General features: G+C 28.0%; 1 protein-coding gene across 1 annotated transcript in view; it reads right to left on the reverse strand.

The window, feature by feature from the left end:
• Positions 1-8,489: 8,489 nt before the first annotated feature.
• LOC123293087 (ATP-binding cassette sub-family G member 1-like) overlaps positions 8,490-20,631 on the reverse strand; it is a 92,194-nt gene continuing 80,052 nt past the window's right edge. The window contains exons 4-10 of the mRNA XM_044873837.1: positions 17,632-17,777; positions 17,416-17,539; positions 14,192-14,306; positions 10,231-10,638; positions 9,204-9,304; positions 8,974-9,129; positions 8,490-8,891 (exon numbers count right to left, since the gene is read on the reverse strand). Coding sequence (XP_044729772.1) covers positions 8,490-8,891; positions 8,974-9,129; positions 9,204-9,304; positions 10,231-10,638; positions 14,192-14,306; positions 17,416-17,539; positions 17,632-17,777 — 1,452 coding nt within the window. The remainder of the gene's footprint in view (positions 8,892-8,973; positions 9,130-9,203; positions 9,305-10,230; positions 10,639-14,191; positions 14,307-17,415; positions 17,540-17,631; positions 17,778-20,631) is intronic.

The following is a 20,631-nucleotide window of genomic DNA, read 5'->3' on the forward strand; positions in this document are numbered from 1 at the left end:
CGCCTCTACCGAATAAGGCTTTTAAACTTAATAGATAATAGTCGCCCCTGCAAAGTAGTCAAACTTAATAGTTATACCCGCAAAGGCCGACAAACTTAATAGTTGATCGCCACAGACTCCAGATGTCACTTTAAATTATATTCCTGCTTCTTTACCCTATACTCTTTGTTTTTTACTTCTAAGCAATTTTTTGTTTTGTAGTTATTCCGTCAGAATTAAGCCAGATATAATATTAGCTAAAACAATTTTATATTGAATTTGACAAAAATATCTTATTATATTTTTATACATAGTAGCGAAGTGAAAAAAATTACACATTCCTTGGTATGGGAGTCTTGGATCTCTAGCTTTCGCAAGGGTATTAATCTATAATATATAAAATTATTAACTGTTTCATGTGATCACAACATTTTAAAATATTAATGAGCATGAATTTTTTTCTAATATTTAAACGTATTTTCAAATTAAAGTAGAATTTTATTTGAAGAAGGGAAGGAAGGGTACTTATTTTATTTATTATATATTACGTAAAATTTTTAAGAAGTATTTTTTAATGTTTATAAATAATTTACCGTACAAAACTTCAATGAAAATTGAAATAATTGAGACTTTGAAAGACTGTAGTACCATTTTCCCATTTACAAAATGATAAAAAAACCAAAATAACTTTTATATTTATATGAGAGATAAAAATCATTAACATTTCCTTTACTAATAATATAAATCAATTATTCAAATAATAATTTTATTAATTAATCTTTATGTAATGATCAACTCTTAGGCTTTGATCAACTGACCATAATTTAAAACTTACCCAGATTTTTCATATTACACTTATTGAAATTCTTATTTTCGTTCACCACCCTAAAAATTCTAAATGACCCAAAACAGACATATTCTTTTGTATTGTTGTAATTGAAAATTATTTTTCGAATCAATGCAATTATATTGTGAGTCAAACAGGTGACAATAGAACTTGAAATAACCATCGCGGAATAGACTATTAATAATCAATGAATTGAGTTATTCAATCGAAATCCTATACTAGCTATCTAAAAATAATAGTTTAAATCCTGTTTATCGAAAATTTTCGGAATAAAACGTCTGTTTGTCAAATTTGCAATTGTATTATTTAAAATTCTTTAATTACGATCGATAAAGATGGATGTGTATTTGGCAACATCATACGTAGTGCAATTGCTTTTGAGGGGAAAGATGATATAAATGTTTGAAATTGATATCAATTAGTGTCAATAGTTCAATAACAACATTTTTGTTATAATAACTTTGAAATATTTTTGTTTCCATACTTTCTAGATAATTTAATCTTAACCTATAGCATCAATTAATAAAGGTCAGACGCATAAAAAAATTATTCCAAAAAACTTATGTTGTGTGCCGGATCTTTCATGACATTAGTAATTTATTCCATCCCTCAGGGGTTAAATCGGGATAAAGCACGAAGAATGAGTTGAATAAGAACGAAAATTACGTATCTTTATCCCTCATCATTCAACTTAATATATTTTTCATAATTATTGAAGTGTGTCAAATAAGTGATATTTAATAGTAAATGCAACTAAAATCTTATACGAAAATTTGAAAGTACTCGTCTAGGTTGAATTAAGTCGAGTCAAGGTCCATGTAAATGTATTGAAAATCAATAGGTCATTGTATGGTCGCTAAATTGTATATGAGTGTCAAAACTCTAAACTGATCAAGATCTGTGTGTTTCTAAGTATAAAAAATATTTTGCAAAAAATCAAAGTAAAGACATACAAAATTGCTAAAAAATAGAAAAAAATAATTATTTGAAATTATCTCACATAATTTGTTATTGGATTCTGAGGCATCTATGGTTACAATCGCCTTATATCTAGGGACTGTGTTGAGTAATGGAATCGACTGATCAGTTTGCGTTTACAGCATTACCATTAATTTACTTTATATGACACATGAACTTACGGATTAAAAAGTCATTTTAAATAAATGTATTAAATAAAATTTAAAATAAATTTCGATCAGACAAATCCAACCCCCCTCAATCTTAGAAAAACCTCATGTTTATTTAAAACTAGCTATTTTGTGTTGCATTATGGTGATAAACTAAAGATTAAATTCTCATAAAAACCCCATCAAATACAGTAAAATATTCATAGAATTTCTATAATATCAAATTTTAAAACTTTGTATTCATAGTTTTGTATTGAAAATTATTTTTATATAGGTATAACTTATATCAATTTTATAAAAATAAATTTATAAAGAGAAAAAAATATGTGCTCTCTAAATAAAATTTAAATTTGTAAAATATTTTTTCATGTATATTTGAGGAAAAAAGAATAAAAAATTTCGAATTTAAATATTATGTATACAATACAATTTTGAATAGGTCCTATCTACGTATCCAGAACTTTTCTATTCACTAGAAAAGTAAACCGCCGGTTTATAATTTATTGTCAAATGATGTGTTGTAACACTTCAATAATCGAAAATAATATTTTGACATTAATGTATATTTTTGAATTAGGTGTACTCATTGACTGAAAATCAAAAATGTCTTTTGTATAGGGTCCCATCTAGCTATTCGGGCGCTCCAATCCAAAATAACATTTGCCGCTTTTTACAGTAACTTCATATAACTCACGAGCTTTTAAGTCATAAGGCATTGCATAATATTCACATATGTTAGTCTAAATCTACTGGGGCTTCTGAACAAAAGTTGATGAAAGTATGTACGTATGTATGTATGTTTGTTAGTATATATGTACATCTGTCACAGATAATTTCTTTGTATTCTCCATAGGGCTTTTCATTTAAGAAATGATTCTTTTTTGTTTCGGACTGGTGTCATAGGCCAGTCATTTCAAACATTAAAATCGCAAGAAAACGGCTAATTCTGATTTTTTAATATGTTGTTAGGACCACTATCAGTAGCGTATATCCAATTTAGGTAAAGATGTTATAGAAAATTTAATTAGCTTTAATATAAGCAAAGAACGATGTTTTTAGGCCTTATAGTTCACTCACAAATCTTAAAAAGGGGAAAACTGCATTTTTCAAAAATTTGCTCTGTTTAGTTCTCACGGTTTGTGTGAAAGGATAAATCATGTACATTCACAATAATCCGGAAGCGATTTAAAAAATTACTTGTTTTATCGGTTACCAGCCTAAACCTTGTAATAAAGTACCAATTAAACCCGTAAAAACAATAGACTATGTGCAACCCTATGAGATCGGTTGTAAAAAAAGTAGCCGGGGCAATTTGTAATGTAAATTGCACTACCTTTTCTAGAAAAAATAGGTTGGCCGGTCAACTTGGTCGATAAAGTCTGGCATTTGTCTTTTGGGGTGCCAACTTGCCTCATAGGGTAACCGGATAATTTTCACGTGAAATTATAGCTTACAAGAAAAAATAGCTTACCAGGCCAAATCGGTTGGAAACGTTTAGCGATTCTGTTATCTGCGATATGGTCATCTATTATTAAAATGTCGATATTTGATTACGCAATTTATCATACATAGATCGTGGAAGATAAGTGATTGTCTTAAGTAACTTTTATATCCTAATTTTTTGTTTCTTAGAGTACTGACAATTCTAAAAGGGTGTACAAATGAAACCAGATGTGTCGAAGATAAATCATTTATTATTTTCAGATTTGAATATTTATTTTTTAAAGTTATTATGACATGGGCTACATTTTTATAAGTAAAATTAAGCTATTACACCATACAATAATACAGACATTTGTGAAAATTAAATTGCCAAAAAATATGTAATATCGTCACAATTACAGGATAACATTTTACAGCGTAGAATTACACTTGATACATTAATATTAATTTAATCGCAGAAACTAATATCTACATCATAGTCAAAGTAACAGTCATCTGAAATATCGTCTTCGATTTTGTTATCGTTATCATGGCATCGGTAACGCATGCAGGTAATGGGAAACCTTCAAACCATAATGGTTCAATTGTGTCACTTTGTCAAATCCAATCGCACTCTTCATAATTTAATTTAATTCACATTAGTTCCGTAGCAATTTTCCTTGGTAGCAGTGGTACCATATATTGTGCGCAACACTTTCTGGTTCGGTGATTTAAAGCACGGCGGGATTGTACATGAGTCCAAGTTTGCTACTTTAAAAATTTCGTTGACCGAGTTAGAAATAAAACAGGATCAATATTACTCGAGGCAGGTCGACGCTTTTACAATTATTTACTCCGTATATATTTTACAAGTGTATTCTTGAATCGTTTCCATGGCTGTTCCGTCATATACAAGTTTTTTGTCTTCGAAATTAGCGAAGAGATTTTGCAGTTTTTCATTATTTTTCAATAGTTGGAAAGGCTTTTTTATTCAAAGAAGCTGTATAGTTGGAGCCAGTGCAAGATAGACAGCTAAAGATTTACATAAAAGAGTATCTAACGCCATCGCTAACTCAGACATATTAAATTGATAAATTTTTTTCGCAATCATATGTGGACATTTCTCTTACGCACTAAAATTATCTACTACTTCCTAAAATTTTTCAAATATGTAATAGACGATAATATCGCTAAGTAATAGAATCGCTAAATTTATTCATACTATAGAAGATTATCGAAGATAATAAATGAGAACTCTAAGATATTTCGAAATAAATTTCGATTTTTTTCGTATAAATCGAAATTTATACTATAGAAGGTCGTTACCTAAATTTTCCAACCGATTTTAGGAACTATGTTTCTTATCGCACGTTTCTGATTTTTTTTGCGGGCGGAGAGGCTAGACCAAATAAATCGTAAAAAAATTTTTGTGTAACAAATATATATTATCTTTTCCTATGATTTTGAAAATAAAACAATTATTAAAACACTTTTTTCAAAAAAATTGCCAGTATTTGGAGAGCTGAATCTCGGTAAGTATTGAACGATTGACTGCTTTTGTTCCACTATGCTGTGCTCGCTTTGTCAGTTTTATATGTTTTTTCTAATAATTGTTCATTTTGAATTTTTTCCCTTTGATTACTTTGCACATATGTATTTGACTTACCAACGAGTAAGTACTTTTACGATTTTATTTACAAGTAAATTTTATTGAATTGCACCTTTTATTCTGTTTTTTGTTGGTCCACTAACATTTGGAGTGATGCATGGTTTTAAAGTCTCCTTTTACGAACATTTTGTTTCTGGCTATTGAATATTATAATAATTAACATAAAATTTCAGGAAATTAATGGAAAAACTTTAGCATCAATATGTGCTATTTTTTTATTTCACATTTTTTTAATATATACAATTACACAGATTTGAACATTACCTGATACCCATGTGTTTGTTTGTTCCCATAAAGTGACGACATAAATTAAGTACTAATTTCACAAGCAGGTGCTATTGAAATTTTACAACAGTATAAAAAGTATATAAGATTATATTTACAAAAATACAAAATAATAAAAACCAACAGTGTCATTAATTATCATAAACTTTTATTAAACGCAATAATAATTGTTTATCACAGCGTATATAAAATATTTTCAAGGATCTATTATTATTCTTAATAAATAAATAGAAATGTTTTGACTTCGAATACTTTTGCTACTGAAATATCATTGCTTGAGTAGTAAGTAGTGTATTTATCCCGTTGACTAGCACAACTTCAGTTCCATTTTACTTATGCTTCCTAATATAATATACTAATATATGCTTATGACAAAGTACATTAAATATTTTCATTGATAGGTGCATAATCGGCTGCATTTTGTAGATATAAGCGCTCGTGAGCGTCCAGTTTATTATCTTTGACAGCATAAAATAACACTTGGTGCTATTTACAATTAAAGCAGTCTTTATTTTGGACTCTAGCACTATTATCGACCTAACGCAGTCATTGTTGCAACCAGTGATGAAATGACAATGAGTTGCGTTAATTAGGGAATTTAATCAGACGGAACAATTTGCATGTTTGTTATAATTTATATACCTAATTGAAAATTAAATTTTTTGAAATGTTCAAATTTTTTATAAAATTCATCATTTAAACATATTAAAATACTAATATGTTGTATAATTTGTTGACTTGTTCTAATTAAACACACATTTTTGTAGCTAAAATAGTCTGATTTTGTTGAATGATACTCAATATTTGAATTAGCTTAAAGCATTTGTATTCTTTGTCTTATTTTATATTTTCTTCTATGAATATTAAGTTTGGTTTTAAATCAATTTCTGGCTAAGCTTGACATTATAATATTAATTAGATATTTCTTCAGGTAACGACATAAAAAAATTTTATTTCCATTCAGCAAAACAATGAAAAATCAATTAATGGAGACAAATTTTTAAATTTTATTCTGAAAACCTTCTGATACCTTCATATATAATAGTAATAAAAAATTGTAATAACTGCAGGATCGAAATTAATAGGAAATTGGCGTTTTCAGCTTTTCATTCTTATTAATACCGATTCAAAATTTTGAAAGGGTTTTAACAAGAATGGATTTGGAAAATTAATTTCCGATTAGTTTTGATTGTATGTAATAAAAGAGCCCCTAAGTAAAAAAAAATATTTCTATTAGTGAAAAACGACTTAGGTAAGTAAACTTTGATTACAGTGTATGGTGTAAATTTTACTTATCATATATCTTAGTGTTTTACTAAATCTTGAATTAAAAAATTTTCAATCAGTACTTCATTAAATCAGTTTTAATGTATTGAATAAAATAAAAGAGTCAAAAAAGTTGACAATTTTTCTACATGAAACGTATAATTCTTGTCTCTTACAGTCGTTTTTATTTCATCATCACTAGCTCACTAGGTAACTATGCATAAATTATCTATTCAGTCTAAACGAAGGCATTTAAGTATTATTAATAACAATCATATAAAAATTAAGTAAGCTTTTTGGACACAATGATGAGAATTAAATTAAATTCGAGTAAACAACTGCTAGGAACAATAGCATGAATTTCGGGACGGAACTGAAGAATTCATTTTTAATTTAAATTCGATCAGGTTGGAATTGAATAGTGTTCACATATTGAAAAATTCATTTTAGCTGCTTTCAGTTTTATATCAACCATATCTTTAAAAACAGAAAACAGAAACAGAACTATTTTTCAATGTAATAAAACTTTAAAAAAAGAACTCTTAAGAAGTTATCATATTGGTCCCGGTTATTTAAACTCGATTTTCTGACATATGCTTCCATTTGGCAACATTGAGCATTCGATGCTCACGGTAGCATTTCGAACGTTTATTTACATTTTTAGAGAGTGTTATTGTGATAATACGTTCAGAATGATATCATGTTGCCACTGGGAAAATCTGGCAGAAACCGATTACGCTATTACTAAGCTATCGCAGTCCTCTCGTTAAAATAACTAATACCATATAAGTAAAAATGAATTTAAAAAAAAAAAAAAAATTAAATCCGTTTATTATACTTATAAATAGTAAGTAAAATTTATTGAGAGCTCTTATGAATATGTTTTTTTCTTTTATGCTATTTATATTAATTATTTTAACGTGAGAATTACAATACTTTCAATTACTGGCAAAATTTAATTAAAAAATATAGGTATTTTTCCGAAAAAATATTAAAAAATCTAAAAATATGTTTTGTTCATATTTTTAGTAAAATATAAATAGTAATGATTTTATTTAAGTTTAAAACATGTATCAAATTTTCATACAATATTATCGAAATGATTCTCCAAGATAACATCAATAACAGTTAACAAATAATCTCATCACACAGCCACAAATATTATATACAGGTTGTATTTCTTAGAACTGTGTTTAGGAAATAGTTAAAATATTTCTACTATAAATTATTTCTGACAAACAATACATACTCTTACGCAATGTATACGTTGTACTTCTTCTTTACTTTCAAATTATAATATTTGTAGTGAAGATACTTAGTGCAGAAAATTATTTCTTAGGTGCCAACGCTCGCCTACTTTAATAGACAATTCTAGGTGTTCCCCCAGATAGAAATTGTTTAACATTTACTCCTGCTCTCTAGTCACATTGTTAATCGTATTTAGATAAACACGAAGCCAGACTCCTATTTTCAATTGTCCACTCTACCAAATCATCAATCAAATTTCAAATGGACAAAAAAAGGCTAGTTTTGCGGTTTGAAGATTAAACGCAACAAAACAAGTGAATTCAAGTTGCACGAAGCAAGTAAATTATATTTTTTCGCTATTTTGTACTTGAGTGATCATATTTTCTTAAAAAAAAACTTTAAATGCCCATCAAATTATTAAATTAGTAGTGACATGGAAGACTCAATTTTATTTGTGTAGAATTTTTGTCTACATACTTCTGTAGTGAGAAAACTTTCGTTATTTTCCATACTTAAGTTAAGTTAGGTTCTAAAAAATACAATCAGTATACTTAAATATATAATAAATTAAAGCTTAAAAATATCCTAAAATAAAATTTACAAAAATTTATTTAAATAAATTAAAAATAGAAAAATATTTACGGTTTTACTGATGCCGTAAAACTTTTGCTGCATAATTTAATATTCTATTTGAAAATTCAGCTGTTAAACGGTACCTTAAGGATAAATAAGCGATAACTCTAAATAAAATAATGCATACAGTTAAACCTATTACTTGATTTGTGTATGTCGCACTCTCCATACCCAAATCTTTAAGTAACATTTGTGGGTGCTTGTAATGACAATATAAATCATCAGAGCAACCTAAACTTGTACGATTATATCCAAAAATTGATTCAGTCATCCCTACAAGCCCATATCGCAAATAACTTAAAGACATTAAAAATGTCATGTACGGTTCATCACTGGATAAATCTCCTGCACCGATACCATATACACTTAGAGCTAAAAATGGTACTGCTGTTGCTGGACCCACTATAGAACCATTCTGCAATTTAAAGGAAAGAAAAACGGAGATAGTTACAACTTACTTAAGGTCATTGTTATTGGATTTATAAAAAGTTACTTACAGTTGAACTGAAGTTTGCTGCCACAGCCAAACCTAATCCTTCGGAACACAAACCAGTTAAAATACCAAAGAATGCAAACCAAGCAAATCTTGAACTTTCAATTGGTTGACTTGATAAAAGGTAAGATACTATCATAAAAATTATACCAAAAATAATCTAAAATAACAAAAGAAATATATTAATGTATGGTATGAATGATTTTCCGTGACGTGTCAGGAATATTTACATACCATTGGTGGAATCGTTGACAGTGTATGCGCCCAGTAATATGCTTTCAATCCATACCAGCGATTAAAATATTCTCGTCTTGCTATTTTAAATTCACTTGGAACTGTAAATTTAACAAAATTATGTGAATATGAGATACTGGAATATCTACTGAGAAATTTTCCTCTGGTAGTAGAAAAAATTACTATTTTCAAATAATTTTTTTAATATATTGTTATGTATTTTTAATGAATTTACTATTATTTTTTGTGTTTAAAGACGTAGAATAGGAGACACTCGCACATTTCAAGCAATTTGTTTCAAGTATGGCGACTATTAAAATGTGGAAGAACGGAATAATTGAAAGGAGAATCATAATTACAGCTCGAATCCTTGCGGCATAATAGTAGAATGATTAAAAGAACTTGTTACAGACTTTATTTTATTCATTGCAAGTTAATTTTTATGAAAATATCATTTTCGATGAGGCATTATGCTATATTGTTTTAGAGGTTCCAAAATTCCGACATTTCTTACTTACAACTGCTTGTAACAAATAAAATAGAACCTGAACAAGTTGTGTTAATGATCTGGCGTTTACGCCCCGACAAGCAGTGATGTAACCATCATTTTCCCTTCTATAATTACGTGATTAGACTTGTAAATGGTCGCCATACTTGTAACAAATGATTTTAAATTTGTGCCATTGTCTCCCAGTCTAATAGTTTTAATATAAAGTAAAAAATTTCATTTCAGTGAGCAAAATTAGTTCTACCAATGATTTAAACTTGTACTTGCTCAATTATAATTAAAAAAGAACTGTATCTGGGTAAGATTTAAATCGGTGGAAACCATTTCGATACGAATTGCAAAACTTGATCCAGAAAAATTTTGGATTCTTATTGCTATCTTAAGGGTAGAGCGAATGAAAAGATGGTTTAATCCATGTGGAAAATATATTAAATTACTATCAGCTTAGACTTAATTATTTCCTGTGATATTTATTGTATTTTAGTGAAATAATTACTAATACAATTTTAGAATACTTACATACAAGAACTGGAATCATGACGTATGTATACATGAAGAACACCAAACAACTTAGACCATATTTAAAATTAGCCACGGCATACTTTCCATCATTACCCAAACCCAAAAATATTCCACCTAATAACATTCCAGAAACAAAATGATGTGCAAATTGTATGTATAACATTGTTAAATTACGCCGTGTTTGTAACATTTTACGTCGTAATAATATATTGAATTGTGACCAAAATGTTGTAGGGAAATTGTAGTTGGTATTTATTGTTGTATTATTGTACACATTTTCTTCCTGTCTTGTATAATAGTTACTTGGAACGGTTGCAGATTTTTCCCATTTCTTTACACGACCATCATTCATTTCTGATGATAATGTTTGTATGGTTTCTGGATTTCCGTGAATAACTTCAATAACTGTAAGTAATTAAAAACTGGAATTAATATAACATACGTAGGTTGAAGATGAACAAAGAAATAAGTAGAAACAAGGACAAATAAGTTTTTGTGTAAACGGAGGTCCAGAAATTTTTCATGGTGCCATTTGTGTGACCATATTTTTAGTACAATTAATAATAATTATATATACTCTTCAATACTTTCTAGTTTATTTCGGTGCCAAATAATACTGGACTTTTGGTTTATATGTTTCGGGATATCCATAGTCGTACAAAATTTTGAGTGACAATTTAGAAGTTACACGTCTTTTTGCCTTATAATGGGTATTTATTAATAAATAATTTGTGAATAATCCAAATACTTTAAAATTGATTGTTTTTTGGGATTGAACAAAGTTTTGAAGTACAGATTGAAGAAAGCTCTGATATATTAACACTTAAATACGCTTTTAGTCTATATCCTAATTAAATACATTTATATCAAGTGGAGAGTTGACCGTTTGTTTACATGTTTTTTTAAACGAAATTTTTAATTAAGTCGGACTAAATCCTGGTCAGAAGAATTTTCGAAATGCTGAGAAAATTATTAAAATTTTTTATAAAATGTGGTATTAATGAAAATATAAATAGTGATGCTGGGAGTTTTTCAGCACTATTGTTGACAAAGTTCTCATTTAAGATATCGATTACATGAAATAAATGGATCATTGTCAAAAAATGGTAAAGTTTTGTTAGTTACATTCTCATGTAAAAGCAGGTTTAGGTGAAAAATACAAGCATGTGGGAGTTACTTTAATATATTGCTACAGGTATACAAACAATTTTCTAACCTTAAATGTTATCGAACATTTTATCGAAGTTTTTGTCATAATATAATAAAAAAATGGAAATAAGAGCGTATCGTGAAAGAGAATTTTTAGTCCAAGATGGTGAAAACATACACAGAATATTCAGTTTGAAAAGCAAGCTTTTATATTAAATGTTGATTTTGATAGTGTATTCGTGGAAAAAATTGTATAATTGTATTCGGCATTGAAGCAAGCGTATTACCAAAAATGTTGCATGCTATTTGTGTTACGCTGAAATCTCCAACATTTGCAAATCCGATAATAACCAAAGTTATATCATCACTATATAGTATAAAACAAAGTCGCTTCCCGCTGTTTGTCTGTCTATGTATGCTTAGATCTTTAAAACTACGCAAGGGATTTTGATGCGGTTTTTTTAATAGATAGGGGGATTTAAGAGTAAGTTTATATGTATAATACATGCACAATATAGTAGAGAAACGCTGATAATTTTAGAGGTTTCAATAGGTGATATCGTAATTAAATACACTATACAGCGACGAGGCGTTGAATACAAAAAAAAAATGGATATTAAGACATCATATTAAGTTGCAACTAATCTGTTCAAATGTATGAATAGCCTACTCTTTTAATGGCCTAATTATTCCGTAGATCACTGATGCCTTTTAAAGATTAAAGACTGGTTTTTTCGGCGACATTGATTGCCAAAATACCAGTTAATTGGCATTTGTTTATTTTCTATCCTTCCCAGGATATTTTTTGAATGAATTGATTTTAATTTAGTTAGTATAATGTTAGAATTCCAAGAACAAAGTAAACATAATTAATTAATGTTTTAAAACACCTAGTCTAATCTTAAATCAATATTTATTCATTCTATTTTGTGAATCAATAATTTATTTATTCATGATAATTTTAGAGTAAAGTAGCTGGCGTGTGCTTTGTGTGCATTACCATGTATAAAATGATTCACTTTTAAATGAATGTATAAAGTAAATACAATCTTAAATTAAAATTCTATTGAACAACTACTTTTATTTTGTATGTATAAGTTTTAACAGGATGTGGTCTTATTTAAATGTGATTCATGATCGTATCAGTTACTCGGAATTCACTCAACACATCAGTTCAAAATTATTCACATTATCAATATTGTCAAGTTTTTTTTTGCGTTTACTTTACAGGCAAAAGAAAAATTATTACATATTAGATGAAGATTTTAAAGAAATCTTACTTCCGAAGTGCACGAATTTCCGAAATATACGAAAGGTAGTGGCTGACCAGGTGGTGGAATATATTTATGTATTAAGGCTCATTGTGATACTTTGCCACATTATGATCGCTACATATTCAAGCTTTTTATTAATTTTGATACGCGGAGTGCGCCTTCTTGACTCATGACAAGTTCGAGAAAGACAAGTGTACTTTGCACTAGGCAGACAAATTACAAATATTTAATATAATTATTGTTGTGATGGCTGGAATTCGAAATCCACTGTATACAGCTTACAGAAGCCAGTAGTTTGTTTTTAATCAACTGAGCTATATGGTTTGAATTCGAGGAATGAAAGTTGTTTAACGCTTTGAGTGGACACAAATTCTTAAATAATTAAGTTTCAAATTTTAAGTCTGTGAAAAATTAAAACTAAGAAAAAATTTCTTCACTCGAAAAAATCATAGCGGATTATTCGAAAAATACTTCACTCGAAAAATATTAATATTAATAATTAATTAATAGAGTACTTTATTCTATATGAAATTTGAAAATGTAAAATTTAAATACATTTTTATGATTGATTACAAATTTTGTGTTTTTTAATGGTTTATTAGCACTTAATATTTATTTATTGTAAAAGTTACAATAAATGATACTTTAAACTAATAACAGATGGCATAGAAAATCAAATTTCGAAATTTAATTTACTAAAGATCATTTATATACTATGTTATATGAAATATATCAAGGTATACTAAGTTTAAAAATGTAAATGTAATGTAACGCTTAAAAATATTGATGATACAAATACAATTTTGGTATACATGTTCATAAAATCACTTAATTAGTCCATTTTTGGTTGCGTGTCCGTCTGTCAGTCTGTCGACACGTTAACTCAAAAACGCAAAAAGATATCAAAATGAAATTTTTCTTCGATAATATTTTGAAATTACATAACACTTTGAAATTATCAATTTGTCCAGTTTTTGCACTCCATAGCACACTAGTTATAAAAGTTTATTTATTAATTTTATAACTAGCGTCCTATAAAATGTTAAAACTGGACATAATTGATTGATAATTTCAAATTGTTATGTATTCAAATATTTCAATAGACTTGTAATAATTTTGAGTAAGGACCGAAATAATGAAAAAATTAAATATGCGAATTTTGTCATGAAAATCGGTATTTGGGTATAAAAAAATATTCTAAGTAACTTTTTCGAAATTTTATCTCTGACGCTAGGCAAAATATAAAGGATTGGCTTTATTTTCCAATTTGCACTAGGAGCTGAGTTTAAAGTTCTGATTTCAGTTAAGTATCTTAAAAATGTGACCAATCATTTTGTATGACTGTGCAAAATTCCAAATCGATATTCCTATAAAAAACGAAAATATGAGGGCGACACACTCTGTATACCACTCATAGACTTATATGTCCATTCATACAATTATATTAATATTATTAAAGTAATGTGACGTTACTATGATAACTCCCTGAAATAAAACTCGTGTACGTAGCGAATGAACGAAAAATTATGACTTACTGTAATCGGCCGGATTATATGTGGTTGGACATGATAAACCAACTGATGATAAATAGGGCACCAACATATTTGTGGCACCATGATAAACACATTTACCATTGGCTAAAAAGTATGCCTAAAACAAATTAAACGAGATTTAAAATTACATCTTGATCATTAACAGCTAATTAATAATTAAATCATCGGTTCTAATTCAGGTTATGCAAATTTTTTTAGGTTCATTATTCAAATCAATAATTATGATTCATTTCAATTTAAACAAATATTCATTTCCTCATAGCTCTGTTTTCTTTTTTAAATAAATAATTACATATTTTATGTTTTATCATATTACACACTAGTGATGGGACGAATGTTGTATTTTGTACATTCGCAAATTCGAATATAATATTCGCGAATGCGAATGTCAATTTTCAAATGAAGCGCTCGCAAATTGTTATGTATTAACTTAATACATATAATTCTTCATAGGCCTTTTTATCGATTTGTTTTTGTTTCGGGCAATTGTCAAAAAACTACTCAACTGAAGAAAATCTTATATATTTTGCCTTTATCAAATAGCGCTTTTTGACAAAGATAGAAGATATGTGATATGCCTTTACTTGATTGAAATCTGTTCTAAACAAACAAGAATCTTTTTTTAAATGAAAAGCCCTAGTAACGTAAAAGAGTCCTTCGTATAAGTCCATTAAAAACACACTGTATAAGTCTATTAAAAACAAACTTCATTTTGTTTTGATTTGAGATTGGTTTGCTATAATTGCATTTGCCCAACAGTCAAATTTAATAACACTAGCAGATACCCGTCCGCTTTGCTAGGTAATTTCAACTCTACAAACAAAGGCTACCGTGTTATAATCCTCGATTATCCCCCCTTCTCCTTACAATTTAATTTCCGTAATTAATTTAATTTTTTTGTGATTTTCAAAAACATTGGCATCATTTCTTGCGAATGCAAATATTCGTCACATCACTACTTCATAGTAACAATATTTATAATAATTATATAAAATTTTTAAAATCAAGGTCCTCCTATTTAAATTGAGTTACTTAAAACAGAAACATTTTTATAAATATTTTAATATTTGATTTGTTTTACCAAAATTTAAACAATTTTGTAACTTCCGTTTTGCATGTTTATAACCTGATATAATCAAAACACAAAAATATCATCGGAAATGGCTTGATTGGGCAAGGCTGATGATGTTTTTATTAATTTTACTTTTGTCAGTGTCACTATAAATTTTCGCAAGGTCGAAGTGTTTTGATATAACTTATTGATACTTTTCGATTCATCGTGAATTTACGTAATTTAAAATTTTTTTTTAGAATAATAGTGTATTGTCTCTTTAAACAATAGTGCCCACTTTATTAATAATAGTGTCCTACTTAATTGTAGGGCCGCGAAGTTTCAATGCCAAAAAAACAAGCCGTGGATAGGTTCTGGTGCGATTCTTGAGGTCCACACGAATAACTTCACAGAATAATAAATAGTTATATAAAAAAAAAACTCAATCTAATAAAGTCGATATCGGGCAGGAAAAAATTAAAAACAACTCGACTGTCTCGAAACGACTTGACCGCGGAATGTTATGAAATTAAAGAAAGCGCCGATATGAATAATTAATGCTGTTTAAGTCTTATTTTATCTAAAAAATATCTGAATCAAATGTAAATAATTTTTCTTTTTCGAAACTTAATTTTGCCTCAATCTTGCTGCTACCAAAGATTAAAATGGCAAATTCAGAATAAATCATGGGAATAATCGATGTTTCTGAATAACACCTTTTTTGTAGTAAACTTACTTCTATGGGCGTAAAAATTAATAGGATTTTATTATGTTATTTCCTTTTTCCAAGTGGAGACAAAAGAGTGGTAAAAACTTGATAACAAACCCAACAAAAGCAATGAAATTGTTTATTAACCATTTATTAATCGAGACTATTTCTTCAACTCTCATTTTAACTTCATTGAAGAAGACTGCTAAATAATTATTAATTTGGAGCAGAAATAGTAAAAAAAGTTACATCTATTCTCAAAAGTGAAAGTATTTATTTAAGAACAGATCAATTTCTAAAAAGAAAACATCAAATATCATGTATGAGAGGAGAAAGGAGTTGGTTTGCGTGATTAATTTAAAACTAACAAAATAAAATAGATTAATAAAATAATAAAATATAATTATAAACTATCAATGTCAAGAGTGTTCGAGGTTAATATTTTAGTGTCAATTAAAAAGGTAAAAGTCAATAAACAAGTGAAAATATCAACTACCAGAATTAATTGTTTGATTACTCTGCATATGTTGAGTTGGTTATAAATATTAAAGATGTTTATAATATTATTAAGATTATTAGATTAGGCTGTTGTCTCGCTATGGCCCCAGTGACAGAAAATTTGTGTTTACTACTTATTAAGAATATAACGATGCAATTACCAAAAAAATTTGAACTTGATTGACTCGAGATAAATTTAATTACAGTTCGGATAATTAATATTTAGAGTAAAGGAGAGGTTTTTAACAGTTTTTAGCAAGTTTTTAATTTTAGAAAAAAACTAGATTCAAGAGATTTTCAAATTTCATTCATGTTTTTGTTCTTTGAAAAAAAAAAACCAAAATTATTGACCGTTTCGTTCTTGAGATATAATTACTCAAAAGTTATTTAATTTTATTGTTGAACAGAAATAATTATATTTAGAGTATAAGTAGTACAAGAGAGATGTCTATTATAATACAGACTTTAATACAATCATACAGAAGATTGGCTACGAGGATACCTTGCGTTTGTACATTAGAGTTAAAAATAATACTTTTAATTAATTTAATAATACTAATTTTTGACTATGCATGTATACTAAGCATGTGTACTATGGCTGTTCATATAGTACACAATATTTTTACAATATTGTACGGAGACAACAGCCTTAAGTTAAAAACGATATGCTTTTATTAATGTTCAATTTTCGAATTTTAAAATGTTCAATATTGCCATAGTAGTTGTCATTTCAGAACAGAAAAATTGAGAAGTTATTGTCAAGGACGTACCTGTTAGGCTGTGTCTTTAAATTTGCCCGCCAAAGAAATTTTCATAACCCAGAATTTCTGTTTTAGGGAGTTTGATAACAGTGTTAAAACGAGATGCAAAATTAAAAGTTATAATTAAAATTATTGTAGATGCGGGAGTAACGGAATTTCCTCAATAATTAAAACCAATAAATCTTACTTGATCAAATAACTGGAAAATGGACGATGTTGGTTGATGTATTGTACAAACAATTGTTCGACCTTGTTGGGCCAATGATTTTAATAAGGTCACACTTTGTTTGATTGCCACTGAATCCAATCCACTGAAAGAAATAAAAAAATAATGAATTCAAACAAAAAAAAAACAAATTAATTTTTTTGATATAATATTTATGTTAAAAATTTTTTTACTTACGTTGTTGGTTCATCTAAAAATATAACAGGTGGATTGTTTACTAATTCTAGTGCAACAGACAAACGTTTTCTTTGACCTCCAGACAACATTTCACCACGGACATCACGACATTTTGATAGACCTAAGGTAGCCAAAACGTCATCAACCTAAAATAAATATAAATAATATTATTTATTATAGATATCGGATAATTAATTATTAAGATCGGCCTAAAGCATTTTATTCAACCATGATATTGAGGGACGCAGAGGCTATTTATAATTTATTTATAATGTCACACATAGATTAAGTCAGCTGTAATATGAATGAGTAATTTGAAAATAAGTATAATTCCTGACGATCCTAGTAGCTCAGTTGGTTAAAGCGTAACCAATTCCATTCGCGATACGCCCAGAGTAGTGAATTCGATGTCCGCCGTCCCAAAAAAAAAAATAAATTTAATTAATGGTTGTGATGGGCTATTTTTGATCACTTAACTCTATCTAGCACCAGCTCTAAATCACAAGTTTTAAAATTTTAAATATTTAAATTATAAAACCAACGCCTTGACGCTTTGAATCCGTGCCCGTGGCCTTTTATTTGTACGACTCTAACCCGGAACATGCACTTTGCTGAAGGCTGTTTAAATTTTTTTGTGGCTGTTTCATAAAAAGAGTATTGTTTTTTAAAATGAAATTTTCCATAGCAGTTTAAAAACTTATTTGTCTGATTAAACTGATTGATTGCACATTTTTTGTTTCATTTACTTTAAATAACAACCATGTAAATAAAATTTAATAATAATAATTTTGATTTTGTAATATTTTAAGTGTATATGTCATAAAATAAGCAATGTAACAATAATGCATTGACCCCCTTTGTCACCAACTAAACACGCAAGGGGCGTTTGATTTAATTTTTTACTCTATATAGATAAACACTATCTGAACAACCATTTTGACAACATTTATTGATATCCAACCAATATTGATTACCAAACGCAAAAAGATCGCAAGCTATTCGAAATGTCGGCAATGATATTTTACTTGAGACCTACATCTTGATTGATCTTGAGACCTACATTACTTAAAAATTATTTTAAAGGTAAAAAAAGCTAGTAAACGAGTATTGGTAAATACTTTTTTGGAATATTAACATCCCGTATTTCGGTAACGAATGAACTTTAGACTGACTCAATGATTGTGAACATTTTTAATTAACTGATTAAACGTGTCTTATATTTTGTTTATCATGGAAAATCTTTGTATAAAATCAGTGAATTATTTTTACTTGTTATTTAGAACGAAGTAAGTTTTCGAATAATTGCTCAAGGTTATTTTTTCAATTAATAGTATTGATTTACAAATTTATAAATATTCATACATCAAATAAACAATATTGATAAATCAAATATTTTTTGCAGAAAATACAAATAATTATTTATAAATAAATTTAATTAAATACACGTAATAAAAAAAGCTAAACTATATGGCTCAGTTGGTTAAAACGTACAGATTTCGTTAGCTATATCGGAACTTTTAAAACTTTTGTCTAATTTTACTAAAAAGTTTCGGAAGCCGTAACGCAAAACGATTTAGAAAAGAACCATTTGTAGTTTGTGAAATTTTAAACATTTTTACAAATAAATTTTTATTTGGCAATAAAAGTTTGGTATTTTTTAACACAGTAAAATTTTAATACTTCAAATTGAATAATCAACGAAAAAAAGATATCCCAGTTGGCCTGCCTTATGATCTAAATATGTGTCTTTCGAACAGCTATAGCAACTTTTAGCCTAACCTAAAAAAATATGTAAAGTATCGTCTATTTTCATGCAAATTACTTGAAACTTTTTCCATTTTCATGGATTTTTATAGTACTTTAAAAAGTATCATGTAATTTCTTCAAAAAACTTCAAATTTTTTAGTTATTTATGACGTTAAATACTCCGAATGTCAATCGCCAATAATGTTTTTGCTTAGAAATCATCCTTCTATCGATTTTCGTTGTCATTTTTAGCATAAACTTTACTACCCCCAAGAAAGAGTGTCTCTCCACCCCCTGGACAAAATCGCACTAATTTTGTTTTTAACTTCTTTAAATAAGCTTTCGAAAATGCAGTTAAACAGTTTTTATAACGATTCATTGACTATCCCTGAATTCCGAGCTTATAACATATTTATACCTTACGGATCTCTGTTATAAATTTTAATAGCTAAGAATTTGAATGGATAATTTATTTATTTTTATGGATTAAAAAGAATTCTCGTAGTGAATTTTTAAATTGACATAGCATGTTCAATATGTAAAAATTTTATGTATTTCACACTTGTATATTCGTGATTAAAGGTTTATATAAATAATAAAAATTAATCTTTCATACAAATATAAAGAATTTTCCTTAATGGAAATTATTTAAATGAAAAGATCTTTTCCGCAGAAGATATTTAATTTGGGTTTTTGTATTTATACCATTTTTTATGGTATATGAATATTTTTATTAAAATTTGTTATTTTTTCTGCTAAATATTATAATTACCTACTAATGTTTATTATCCTTCGATAAATGCTACACGGTAACATGCAATATAGTTACAAACTTTGACACCTTTAAAAAAAATAAACACTACGCTGAGAGAGTTTTTCGAGAGTAGGGGAAGGTCGTCTAACAGGATCCTCCTAAGACAAAAATGTAATTTATAGCCAAACTATTCGACATATGTACAACGTCGAAATATTTTCGAGTTCTTTATTCAAATATTACAATATTGGTATGTAAGTTTCTTTTGATCTGTTTAAATTTTAAGAACTATTCAATATTTCTCAAAAGGGATCGTTTTGACCGACTTTGTAAGGATAGTGTGTAAAATGATCCCATTGCATTTTTTATCAAACAGTTCACATAAAATATTATCTGTTCTTTTACATTGCATCAACGATTAGTATGAAGACAAAAATCGCTGGTAAATTCATCTAAATCAACACATTCAAGACCCGTTACATGATGGGGAATCATTTTAC

This window comes from Chrysoperla carnea, chromosome 1 (assembly GCF_905475395.1).
Source record: "Chrysoperla carnea chromosome 1, inChrCarn1.1, whole genome shotgun sequence".
Classification (NCBI taxonomy): domain Eukaryota; kingdom Metazoa; phylum Arthropoda; class Insecta; order Neuroptera; family Chrysopidae; genus Chrysoperla; species Chrysoperla carnea.